Source organism: Osmia bicornis, chromosome 14 (assembly GCF_907164935.1).
Source record: "Osmia bicornis bicornis chromosome 14, iOsmBic2.1, whole genome shotgun sequence".
NCBI lineage: Eukaryota > Metazoa > Arthropoda > Insecta > Hymenoptera > Megachilidae > Osmia > Osmia bicornis.
Window position 1 is genome coordinate 7,405,700 of NC_060229.1, and position 13,099 is coordinate 7,418,798.

Sequence of the window (13,099 nt, forward strand, 5' to 3'; positions counted from 1 at the left end):
ATTACAGTAGTACCTGTTAGTGATTTACAGACATTTATTTATCTTTATACAGGAGAAATCTTCCTTTCATATATTAAAATTTAAGAATATCTAATTCAGATTTTAACATTTTCCGATATCGCATTCTGCAACAATGGGATTGAAATACATGTCTTCAGGGCATTGGCCTTCTGTTGGTTCTCCTTTTGTGCAGTAATAAAACTTATGACAATCTTTATGAGGTACTTTTCGGTCGCCAATTATTGTACAATCCGGTAGCCATGGTGGCCTTTTTGTCGTTGTTGGCGTTGTTGGCGTTGGCGTTGTTGGCGTTGTTGGCGTTGGCGTTGTTGGCGTTGTTGGCGTTGGCGTTGGCGTTGTTGGCGTTACAGTGGAATCACCTGGACAGGGTACACTCTCCCAAACGCAAATTGTCACGTTCTCATTAAACACCAATTGGACGCCATGGTTCGACGGAGAATCTATTAAGAATCCGTATCCTCCTACGCATTTGTAAAACTCACGACAATTCGTCTTATTACAAATATTATGTGTATTAGTCGCTGTCGTTACACCAACAATTAGAAACATTAGATCTGAAATTTGTAAAAGGTAAACGTAATTCAACAATCTTCGTTCTATAGTGTTTATATCGTGTATTAGATTTTCAATTGAATATTAATTGTGTAAAATTTCAAATTCGTTGTTTAAGGCGTTGAACGTCGCCTTAAGAAGGTAACCGTCTTTCAGAATTTAGTATAATAGAATAATTGAAACACGTGTTAACCAATAAGCATAAATAAATAACGAATAATTTTATAGAAGTAAAAATTAATCGCTATTCGAAATTCGAAGGTCTTCAATGACTCGCAGGATACAAGATACTGCCTGTATTTATTATTACAAATTACTGCTTCAATTTTGACCATTCGTCCTTCGCGAAGCGCAATTAAAAAATTTGAAATTACTTACATTTCATGATGGACATCTTCTAACAACTGTACCGAGAGAATGATACGCGTTATTGTACCTTTTTTAGCTACGAATAAATTTGTATTCGGTAGGTCGTCTTTTATAGTCGGTTTACGCTTATCGTTACCTCATTATGAATATTATCATCCTTATCGTTCTACACATTATCATATGTAACATCTGTTTTAACATCATGCTTTATTTAATATAAATATATTTTGAATTATTTGCCTTTGATAATACAGCTACTATATTTCTTTTAGTTCTTCTTCCTTCTTCTATTTGATAACAAACTTACTCAATTCAAAACCTTAGTACTGCGTAAACACAAGAGCGAAATCCGTTCTATACCAGAGAAATAGTAATGAAGATGAAATTTTTTATTTCATACGTTTAAGGGATCGTAAGTAGAAAATGAATAAAATAATTTTGAACAGAAAAGAACCGACTTCGAAATGCACTAAAAAGTGTAAAATAAATTTCTATTTTATTTATACCAGTATTCCACAACAATTAATAAAGTCAACTTAATCGTTAAATAGGATACTAAATACATTGCTACCTTTTCGGAGGCGGCGCAAAATTAAAAATACCCGAATATACGATCCTGCCAATAACGATTTGATTGCGGTATGGCAAACTTGGTAATTAATAAGTCGTAAGAGAAAAATTATAGGTCCGGCTGAAAACATTTGTAATTGTAACGATTGTATTAGAAGTTGATAGCACTTTTGATGTACATGTAGTTAATTCGCATTGTTAACTTGAAATTATCAAATGGGTCATTCGGTATTCGGCGTGTCATCGGTTGCCAATCCCTGAACTAGGATCTTCCAAGTAGAAGAAAAGTTTTTAATTTTGCGCCTCCTCCGAAAAGGTTAAAATGTATTTAGTATCCTATTTAACGATTAAGTTGACTTTATTAATTGTTGTGGAATACTGGTATAAATGAAATAGAAATTATTTTACACTTTTTAGTGCATTTCGAAGTCGGTTTTTTTTTGTTAAAAGTTATTTTATTTCACACTTTTTAGTGGAACGAGCAGTATTTGTAGGATGCCGTAAGGTGGTTTACCGTCCTTATTGGATAACTACAATAACAATAGTTGTTAACAATAATGAATTCCACAAATTTTTGTTTAAATGTAAAAGATTTCATCGCGATCGGTACATTGCTTGCAGAGTAACTCTAAAGAATAGGTTTTTTGCAATAGCAATAGTTATTAACAATAAGAAGTTACATAAATTTTTGCAAATGGGATCATCGTGGAAAAATCTACGAAATGTGAAAAGTTTCGTCGTGATCGATGCATTCCTTGCAGAATAGCGCTAAAGAATAGGAATTTGCAATAATAATAGTTATTATATATGTACAGGTTTATTAGTGCGAGTAATAAATCCCAGAATTTGTTCGCATTATTTGAATTCGTACTATTCGAATACTTGAAATATAGGAATTGGTTCTTAGTTAAAGAAAATATACGATCAAAATTTTGAAATATACCTTTCATACGTATATTATTAAATTATAATTGCATAAACATGTTTATTATTTCTTAAAGTATTTTAACAGTGTTGATTACACTTTCTTCTGCTTTTTCATATCTTCGTATATGTGATAATAAACCCGCAGTATTTTATCCAAGTCTTTGTTAACTTGCATGCTTCGATCCATGTCTAGATCGAAAAAAGCCTCGCATTAACTGAATTTTTGTTCGCATTGAATGCGACCTGGTATCATTTTAAAATTCGCACTAAATCGAATATCGCACTATGTGAACTAGCATTAATCGAGACTTACCTGTATACTGGTTTTTGGTCAACGCGATATACAGTGTGTCCCAGCTTAAGTGTTATAATTCCGTTATTTCGTAACTATTAATGATACAAAAAATTGTTGATATGGGAATTGCACGGTAAATGTGGGCCTATGTTTTGGCCAAAGTGAAAAATCTTTTGCATTATTAGTTTAAGAGATATGATGGTCAAGTTTCGTTTTTCAAACGGAACTACATATTTTTTTTTAGTTCATGTGATAGTGATTCTCAAGACGAATTTATTAAGCTTTAATGTATACACTCGATTTTAATTAGTTTTCAAGATATAACGTTTACAAATTTCCCGATTTTCAGTAGATGCGTCTCGGTTTGAGTGGCAAGTTGTAAAAGCGGCCCTATTGTTGCGGTAAGTGTCACAGCGGTTATTCTTTGGGTCTGCCGTTCCTAGCGTAGACCCTCGCTATGGCACTTACGGCCATATATATATATATATATATACACATCGAATTGAGTATCCTCCTCCTTTTCGAAGTCGGATAAAAATAGCGAAATTTAGGAGGAAACGATGAATAGATGTACGCATATACAGTGAAAACTCGATAAATGTTCTCATAAATCTATTTCATAAATGATACATTATTACCCCTACCACTAGGTAGGGGGAACCCCCTTCGACCAGTGAGGTGAAGTGTAATCACCGATTACGTACTCCGAAATGGATGGACCAATCGGAACGAAACCTTTTGCATCTTGTAGAGTATGTCTTCCAGTTGGTCCTATTAAAAAAAAATTTTCATTTTTTCATTGTTATTACAAAATGCAGGAAGTTTTTAATCTCAACATAGAATGATTTCAATGACCCTTTAATATGTTGTCGGGGGCATGATTCTGAACAACATAATTAACGGAAAGCTTTAGTTTCCGAGATATTCGTGAAAACTATTGTTACTACTACATTGAATTCTATGTATGCCTACGTGTCTCTGGCGGTGTATGAGTCAACACGCAGTCGCCAATTCTCTACTGTTTCTATATACATATCGCGTCGACCGAAAATCAATATGCATATACAGGGTGATAAAGAATTCCCTGAAGACCTCTACACCGTTGGATAGATCACGAAAAATCGAAGCGAAAAATTCTGTAGCGTTTTTCGATGGGATCAGTAGTAGTTTAGCCACATTTCATTGTTGAGAAATAAGAAATTGACCAATCAGCGCGCAGCTTGAGTGGGAAAATCCGCGGAGTAGGAGACTAGCCTTCTCTGCTGCCGCCGAGCCACGCTGACAAAGAAGGGTTTTTAGGTGTCCGCCTCCGATTGTTTTGATTTTTGGATATGTTTTAAAGGACCGAAAAATAAGGTATACGTATTTTTTTATTTTTGCCCGTTTTCATATTTAGGGGGTGAAACGACCCCCTAAAGTTTCGGCTACAATAGGCTATCTCGGAAACTATCATAGATAGAAGAAAACTTTCAAAGAAACAGTTTCATGGTTTTTTATGAACATATAACAGCTGGTCATAAATTTTGTAAAAAATAATTTGTTGATAACAAAAAATTTGTTTATAACACCATACATTTGTTTCTATCAACATAAATTTGTTTCTGAATCCATTGACATTTTATATGTTATGTTTGCCTCTTATATTTTTGCATATTTAGGGGTCGTTTCACCCCCTAAATATGAAAACGGGCAAAAATAAAAAAATACGTATACCTTATTTTTCGGTCCTTTAAAACATATCCAAAAATCAAAACAATCGGAGGCGGACACCTAAAAACCCTTCCTTGTGAGAGTCGAGGTATAACGGAGGAGCAAGCAAACGGAGACTCTGATTCCGTGTAGTCTCCTACTCCGCATGTCTTGCCACTCAAGCTGTGTGCTGATTGGTCAATTTTTCAATTTTCAACAACGAAATGTAGCTAAACTACTGATCCCATCGAAAAATGCTATAGAATTTTTCGCCTCGATTTTTTGTGATCTATTCAACGGTGTAGAGGTCATCAGGGAATTTTGTAACACCCTGTATAATAACTATTGTTATTGCAAAATCCTATTCTTTAACGTTACTCTGCAAGGAATGCACCGATCGCGATTTTTCAAAGTCGTCCCTACAAGTAAACTTCGTCAGTTTCTTTACCAATTGGTCGCTAAAATAAAAAAATAGGCTTGGCTTGTTTCTTCGCGTATCGGTCACTGGAAGCCGATTTGAACTTTTTCTTTGCAAAAGCAATTATGCATTTCTGTGAGTGCTCTTTAGTCAGGCGGTTTAATGAGGACTTTGTTTGGTGCTAAATCAGATAAAGCTAGACCATCTAAACTTTTGACATGATTTTTTACCCACTTGCAGCCGTCTGGCAAAAAAAAGTTTAGAACAAGAGTTGCAGGGTATGAAGTGCACAATAAATATCAGTAAAAAAATGTCGAACAGTTTATTTTGGTGGCTAAATCAAGGTCACCTTGGGTTTTACGAATAGGAACACATATTTTTTTTCTACCATATTGTAGAGGACATCGAGTGCTTTTCAAAACACTTCCATGAGCTTATTTCGGTTGAGTCGGTAAAGTTCAAGTACCGCCGGCAGTAGCAGTAGCCAAGGTGTACCACGTGGAGGTTGCATGGTCGGATTACACCTCACAGCGTGCATGTGTGTGTATGTATGTGGTATATCAACATATCAACGGTTATTAAACTCATTTCGTTAGTTATTCACCTTGATTATTGCTAATGCCGGCGCGGCGGTACTTGAACTTTATCGACTCATATCTCGAAAAGTACTCAACCGAAATAAGCTCATGGAAGTGTTTTGAAAAACTCTTGACGTCCTCTACAATATGGTAGAAAAAAAATATGTGTTCCTATTCGTAAAACCAAATTTGACCTTGATTTAGTGACCAAAATAAACTGTTTTCGACATTTTTTTACTGATATTTACTGTGCACTTCATACCCTGCAACTCTTGTTCTAAACTTTTTTTTGCCAGATGGCTGCAAGTGGGTAAAAAATCGTGAGTAACGTTACAGGTAACACCCTGTATATATGTATATTGATGTTGGTCACCGGGTTGCTGCCTGCAAAAACAGTAGAAAAGCGGCGATCCCATACTAATGCGTACGTTGTCACGGACACACACGGATGGCCAGAATTCAATGTGTTAGTTTCAACAGTTTTTCGAAAATATCTCGAAAACTAAGGCCGAGCGACGGTTATATGTATAGGAAAAAGTTGTTCAAAATGTCTAATTTTACAACATATTTAAATTTCATCAAAATCGGTGAGATGTAACCTAATCTCAATAATTACCAAAGTGTGAAATAAAATAATTTTTTTCAAAAAATACAACCGACTTCCAGATGCCCTAAAAAGTGTAAGGATGAAGTTCCGGAAGCGACAACCCTCCGATTTATTGAAAAAATACTATTATTGTTCATAACAGCCAAAATAATAGGTTTAGGTAAAAAATGTGTATAACCTTCTTTGTAGAGCGTTTTATGAGTAATATTTTTTGTTTGAAACGTTTTTCTCTAAAATCAATATTTTCGGAGATATTTAGTAAGAACTGTCAAAACTTTGAAGGGGGCTGGGGGGCAAACGAGGCTTTGTCGCCAAAAATCCTTTTAGGGACTTTCTTCTCTAATCAAGGATAAGCTTTGGCAAAAATTTCAAAAAAATCGGAGGGTTGTCGCTTTTGGAAGTACATCCAAGTGTAAAATAATTATTTCGTTTATACAACTACGTAACAATTATTAATAAAACCTCTTGCTGTGTTAACAAAATGCGCTAAGAAATATAAAATAATTCCTATTTTATTTATACCAATACTCCACAGCTATTAATAAAACCTATTAAAAACTTTTCTTCTACTCAGAAGATCCTAGTTCAGGGGTTGGCAACCTATGACACGCCAGTTACATTTGATAATTTCAAGTTAGCAATATTCAACGGGAATCGACATACCCATTGCGGATTAAGTACATGTACATACATCAGAAGTGCTGCCAACTTCTAATACAATCGTTACAATTATGTTTTCAGCCGTACCTATAACGTTCCGCAGTTTTTTTACGACTTATTAATTACCAAGTTTGCCATATTGCAATCAAATCGTTATTGGCAGCATCAAGTTATTCTGCTGCAGAAATACATTAATAATGTTCACTTCTAACTGAGTTTTAATAGACATTTCTTAGAGTCCTCGTACATGCAGTTTTGAACGGAGCCTTTACGATTCCACGACCCTCGTTTCTAAACAGAAAGTAAGTGGCAACTAATAAACATTATTGAATACTTATGAGTTATAGCTGATATATACTAGAGTAAATATTTCTGGGCCACCGTGTAGTGGAGTCACTCGGTCATCCGTGTCTAAACAAAAGATAAGCGGTCGGCTACCTCCCACCAACACGAATACCGAGCGCTCTCACCGACGCTCACGCATGCGCCGAATTCTCTGCAGTAGTACCGAAAGTATTTCGCAAATATCTTCAAAACTAAAAGAGACCGCCACAAACTTCAAAAGGAAAAAGTTGTTCAAAATTACATTCCCCACCGCATATCCAAAAATTATTAAGATCGGAGTAGAAAGCAAACTTCTAAATAATTACCAAAACATTTTATCAGCTTTCAGTATATGTTGTAATGTGTCCGCAATTAAAATGCCAACTGTGAATTTTTAATTGTTATACTACATTAGCATCGTCTGCGCATTTAAATCATATCGCGCAGGCTCTTGCGCAGGTTTTCCCCACTTCTCTGGTATTGAAAAGAGAGAGAAACTCACCTTACATCTTTTCTCTCTCTTGGATTACCGCTTATATAATGGATGCTCGGTCTATATTTACTACGTCTATGTTCGCAACAGTTGCAATCGAAGCAAGAAATAGATTGCATTATTCAATTTATTTCAAAGTTTTGAAAGTGTAAAGTGATTAAAGTGACAAGTGATTTGTTGTGGGATAGTGACAATGAGTTATGTTGAAAATATTCGCGTGGTTGAAGATACGAGAAATCAGTGCAAAGATCAGTGTATGATGAGAAATAGAAATCGTCGGCCAAAATTAACAATTAGTATGAGACGATACTCGAAAAAAAAAGCATGCCGCGAAAGAAGACGGCGCTTAGCCCTTCAGAATACTTCCGTACCGTCAACATCCGATGGACAAAGATACACTCCCGAGAAAATTTACTTGCCATTGGATGAAGAAATAGAAACGGCAAATTCGAAAGAAATGTTTGAAGAGACGACGGAAGAATTGTTTGAAATTGAAGATACAAACAATACAGAAGACGGGTCAAATATAGAAATTATAACTTCCCAAAATGAAGAATTGGTCATACAGAAAACTGTAATGAACGAGCCTGAAACACAATCCGGTGTACCAAGTGGCTTAAGTATCGTGGACATGCAGCACATCTTTGTCGAATTTCAAAAAATAGGTGACCATGCTAAAAACAGGGAAGACTGTGGGATTAGACACCTAAAAATAATCGGCATGAAACGGTCGGGCCTGAGGACCACCCTCAGTGTAATGTGCGATATGTGCAAATATAAAGGTGAAATCCACAGTGAACCTGACGAAAGTAATAAAATGGAAACCAGCCAGTGTGCCGTTGCTGGGACAATTGTGAATGGAGGCAGTTATGCCCAAATGGAGGAGTTCCTTGCAGCAATGAACATACCCTCCATGTCGAAGAGGGAATTCAGAAAGCATCACGATAAAATCGTAGAAGCATTAATTGTTGCTGCAGAAGAAGAGATGGTAGCAGCGGCAGAGGAAGAAAGACACTTGGCCATTGAAAGAGGCGATATTGTTTCCGGATGTGGAATCCCTCACATCCCCGTTGTGGCCGATGGAAGCTGGATGAAAAGATCATACCGGAGTGGAACGTACGATTCCGCGTCTGGAGTCGGCGTTATAATTGGATATCACACGAAGAAAGTTTTATTTATCGGCGTTAGAAACAAGGTGTGCAAGATTTGTCGATATGCTGCGAAAAAGAAAGAAGAGCCACGAAAGCACACGTGTTTCAAAAATTGGGGCACAAGTCAAGCTTCAACGGCTATGGAAAGTGACGCTATAGTCGAAGGATTCAACACCAGCGTAGAGAAACGTGGGCTTATTTATTCAACGCTGATTGCTGATGGGGATAGCAGCGTTTACAAAAAAATTATAGACGCGGATCCGTATAAAACGCAGATTCGTGTAAAAAAAATTGAATGCACGAATCATTTGTTACGAAACTTTTCTAAAAAAATGAAAGAAATTGTAAAGAAGACAAAACCTGGTCTATTGAGAAAAATCGTTGCAGGCAGCATTCGCCGAATGCGTGCGGACATAGTAAAAGCCGCAGAGTTCAGATACAGTCAGCACGTAACAACCGCTGAGAAAATTAAAAATTTGTATGGCGACATACACAATATTCCTAGTCACGCTTTTGGTGAACACGCAGAGTGTTCAAAACTTCAATACTTTTGCGATGGAACCAGTAAAAAAGATGAAAAAAACTTTGTTCCAGAATTGATGAAGATGGGAGTGTATGAACGCATTAAAGAAATACTTCGACCTCTGTTGGCGCATGTTGATAGTTTGCTTTATAACAGCAATAATAATGCTGTCGAAAGTTTTAACGGAATTATCGCCAAATATACAGGAGGAAAAAGATTGAATTTCGGCGAGAGGGGATCTTACACGGGAAGATGTGCTGCTGCTGTTGTACAGTATAACACAAAACAAGTGTTATCGCGTCTGAATACAGCGATGAACAAGAAACCGCCCGTTATTTTACGCAAAATGGAAAATAGAAGGAAGAAAGTACATGAGAAGTACGCTGTAAAGATAAAGGGAAAAAAGGTTGCGAAGCACGTCCGGAAACAATTTCGTTCAGAAATGGATCCCAATTACGGACCGAACGCTCAAAAGCCAGATATGGCTAAGAACATTTATGAATTAGAGCAGAAAATACATATGGGAATGTTGCAGAATTGGCAAAATAGAAGTGATGCCATTGAGAAAGAAACCATCGGTTAAGCGAAAAATCCGAGATGGTTAAATTATAAATCAAAACTGTTAACGGCCTCGAATTTTGGACGAATATGCCGTTGTCGGATTGGCATGTTCTGAAATAATTTGTGTATCCACGACTGATTAGTGCATCTGCAGTACAAGAATGTGAAAAATTAGCCGTGAAGAACTAAGCACATACATTGGTATTAAAATTCAAGAATGTGGCTTCATTCATTGATGCTTCCATCCCATTCTTAAGAGCTTGATCAGATGGATTTATAGACGAAGAGGGCATTGTGAAAATCAAATGTCAAATTTGCAGATGCAGAAGGAAACAGATTAAACAGCAACCATTATTATTACTACCAGGTACAAGGGCAATTACATATCACAGGTATAAAATACTGCTTATTTTGTATCTGGACCCGAAAAGAGTTACACTATACGCCATACTATATTTCTTTGTTTTGTTTAAAAAATTTGTTACAGATTTTAGAAGAAAGGATTCCTGAGAAGAGGTTTTTAGTGCGTATCGCCACGTGCTACACTCTAAACAAAAAACGTTAAAAGGAATTTATTTAATCATCAATTTCCATTCAATTTTCCTTTTTTAAATTGTATGAACATTTTTGTCGTTGAGAAATTGAAGACAGCATATCTGTAATAAATGTCACATTTTTGAATTGGGGGCTACGTTTGGCGAATCTCACATAATCCATCGGGTAGCCTCGGTAGGTATGCGTAACGGCATTTTCCTCTACACGAACAAAATTTAAAAATTATATACATATAGGTATATTCAAGAAAGCGTTACCAGGACAAATGGAGTACAAATATGCTGCCTGATCACGTATAATCGGCAAGTATAATCTTACATCATTAATATTACGTTATCTATACATAAATTACTTTCTTCACAGATGGAAACAGCTAAGGAAGAAGAAGAAAAGAAAGAGAACAGAAGAAACAGGAGAAGGAGGTACAAGGAAAAGAGAAGAGAAAGGAGAATCCAACGCCGTCGACGTCGCAAGTAAGTAAAAGCGTTGATTCTTCTATGTAATAAATGTGGCAGAATTAAATTTTTCGTGAAATGGAAATTATCTGTAAAACAGTAGCCACTGAATTTCCATGATTGGAATTTCCACAATTGTTGTCGTGGGAACCGACGATGCAGACGCCGCGGAGAAAGAAGAGGCTGAAGCGGACGGCGGGCGACGGACGGCCAATTATTATTTATATTTATTGATTTTATTTCAATCAGTAAATATTATATATATTGTTGAACTTTACTCTTATTGTTTTATTAAATAAAGGATACAAAAGGATTTAATACCTTTACCTTTTTACTTATTATAACGGAAGTGACGCAGTTAAACAAAAGAAAAACATAAGAACATGAACTGATTGTGAGATATTCGCACTCACACAAACTACGTCACACACGCCATCTGACCATCAACTCTCTAACACTCCTCCTCGATTTGATATGCGAGTGCGAGTATGCATACACACATCAAATCGCTTTACAAATACATATTGTTACTTTTCTCTTACTCTTGACTCATTTCTTAATTTTATAAACTTATCTTTATAAAGTGCTTTGGTTAAAATGTCGGCCAGATTTTCATTCGAACATACGTATTCTATGTCAATAGTTTTTTTCTCTACCAAGTCTTTCAAAAAATGCATTCTGATGTCTATATGCTTACTGCGTTTTGAATTATCTCGATTCTTGGACATAAATATCGCACTCTTATTGTCATAATAATTTCGCACCTGTGTTCATCTGAAAGTTTGATATTAAGTCTGATATTAGGTCCATCAAATTTTGAGCTGCTTCATCTTTCGATTTTAATAACTTGACTACTGTGAAATGTGAGTAATCGTCCACTAACACTTGGAAATATGTATTTTTCACCCTCACAAGTCGCAGGAATTATTGATCCCGCAATGTCAGTATGTATTAGATCATCTATTTGTCTTCAGCATTTTGGTTGTGCATAAAAAGGTTTCCTGATTAATTTTCCCTGTATATACCTGGCACACTTCTCTTTGCTGTATGGTAATCTCAGTACCTCTAGACCATTTCGATTGAGATGACCCAGTCTTCTGTCCCATAGGTTTGATGATGTTATAACAGTATTGCAACATTCCTTGTTATCACTTAGATTTATTCAGATCAAAAATAGTCTGTTTACTTCTTCACACTTGAATGTATTTTTCCCATTCTTAATTGATACTTCTTCTTTGCAGAACGACACTGTATTTCCCTTTTTTGTAAATTGTACAACCGATAGTAAGTTTTATACCATTTTTTCAACGATTAAAGCTTCAAAGGATATTCTGTGATTCTGACACACACCTTTTATCAATCCTTTCTTTCTGGCCTTCATAACTCTCCCATCAGCCACCTTGCTTCCTTTTGTAGCATTTGTACATCTTCCATACACTTCTCTAGGTTACTCAATACCAAATGTTGCATTGCACCGGAAACCAATATAAATGCATTAATGTCATTGACCATTCCATTGTCAAAGGTTGCAAATGCAATTTCCTTTTCCTCTTCTTGATTTGCTTTATTTGTGCTCTCAGCTGCACCTCAGCCAATTCCGCATGATCTGTATCCTTTTCCTCTTTTAAATGATTTATTATCTCGCTTTAATTTGTAACAGTCATTTGCCTTATGACCTTCTTTCCTACATTTATAGCATACTAATTGTAAGTGCAAGGCTTTAAAAGTAACTTCTTCTGAGCACCTATTATAATTAATTTTGCTCTTCAATTTAGATTCTTCGTCTAATAGCCTTGACTTTACAAATTCCATGGTTACGTCATTATTCAGCGTTTCTATTACTGTTATTACGGACTCATACTCGTCGCTGAGTGACAAAAGTAAGTAACATACCTTGTCTGATTCTTCCATTTTCGAACCAGCATTTTCCAATTCTCTTATTGTTGTATCAAAATTTAAGAAATGATCTTCCAACTCATCTTCTTTTATCAACTTTAGTGTGAGGAGTTTCCTTTTCAACATGAGCTTGGAAACCACTGACTTGCGTTCAAAGATATCCACCAATGTTTGCATCATTTTTCTTGCAGTTTTCGCATCCTTTACCAAATCAAGGTGTTTATCAGTAATGCACTGTGCAATTACTGAGTTAGCTCTTGCATCGTTTAGACAAAATGCTTCTCTTTCAGCACCCTCTGAAAGATCTACCTCTTCTATAATCAACGTTTCTGACAACTGTTTTTTTTTTTCAAGTAGAAACTCCACACGAAATTTTTAATTATTGAAATTTCCTGATGCAAGTTGAGGCAAATTTATTACTTGATGAGTCATTTTATTTTTACCTCTTTATTTGG

At 35.9% G+C, this 13,099-nt stretch overlaps 2 protein-coding genes across 4 annotated transcripts; one reads left to right on the forward strand and one right to left on the reverse strand.

Annotated features, from left to right (window-relative positions):
* Positions 1 to 7,432, reverse strand: LOC114881127 (4-O-methyl-glucuronoyl methylesterase 1-like). Of its 2 annotated transcripts, XM_046288613.1 has the most exons (5): positions 7,337 to 7,406; positions 6,934 to 7,242; positions 1,250 to 1,296; positions 952 to 1,131; positions 1 to 575 (listed from the first exon to the last, which is right to left on the reverse strand). In XM_046288613.1, exons 4-5 carry the CDS (start codon positions 965 to 967, stop codon positions 103 to 105), a joined length of 489 nt encoding a protein of 162 aa, XP_046144569.1. In that variant the 5' UTR covers positions 968 to 1,131; positions 1,250 to 1,296; positions 6,934 to 7,242; positions 7,337 to 7,406; the 3' UTR covers positions 1 to 102. The 2 variants fall into 2 exon arrangements, 1 of the variants encoding a protein (XP_046144569.1); XR_003790216.2 differs by lacking the exons at positions 1 to 575; positions 952 to 1,131; positions 1,250 to 1,296 and having other exon boundaries at positions 6,015 to 6,977; positions 7,045 to 7,242; positions 7,337 to 7,432.
* A 124-nt stretch (positions 7,433 to 7,556) lies between these two features.
* Positions 7,557 to 10,677, forward strand: LOC114881126. Of its 2 annotated transcripts, none has more exons than XM_029197789.2 (3): positions 7,557 to 10,130; positions 10,226 to 10,467; positions 10,530 to 10,677. In XM_029197789.2, exon 1 carries the CDS (start codon positions 7,697 to 7,699, stop codon positions 9,758 to 9,760), a length of 2,064 nt encoding a protein of 687 aa, XP_029053622.2. In that variant the 5' UTR covers positions 7,557 to 7,696; the 3' UTR covers positions 9,761 to 10,130; positions 10,226 to 10,467; positions 10,530 to 10,677. The 2 variants fall into 2 exon arrangements, with proteins under 2 accessions (XP_029053622.2, XP_029053623.2); XM_029197790.2 differs by having other exon boundaries at positions 7,557 to 10,105.
* The last annotated feature ends 2,422 nt before the right edge of the window (positions 10,678 to 13,099 follow it).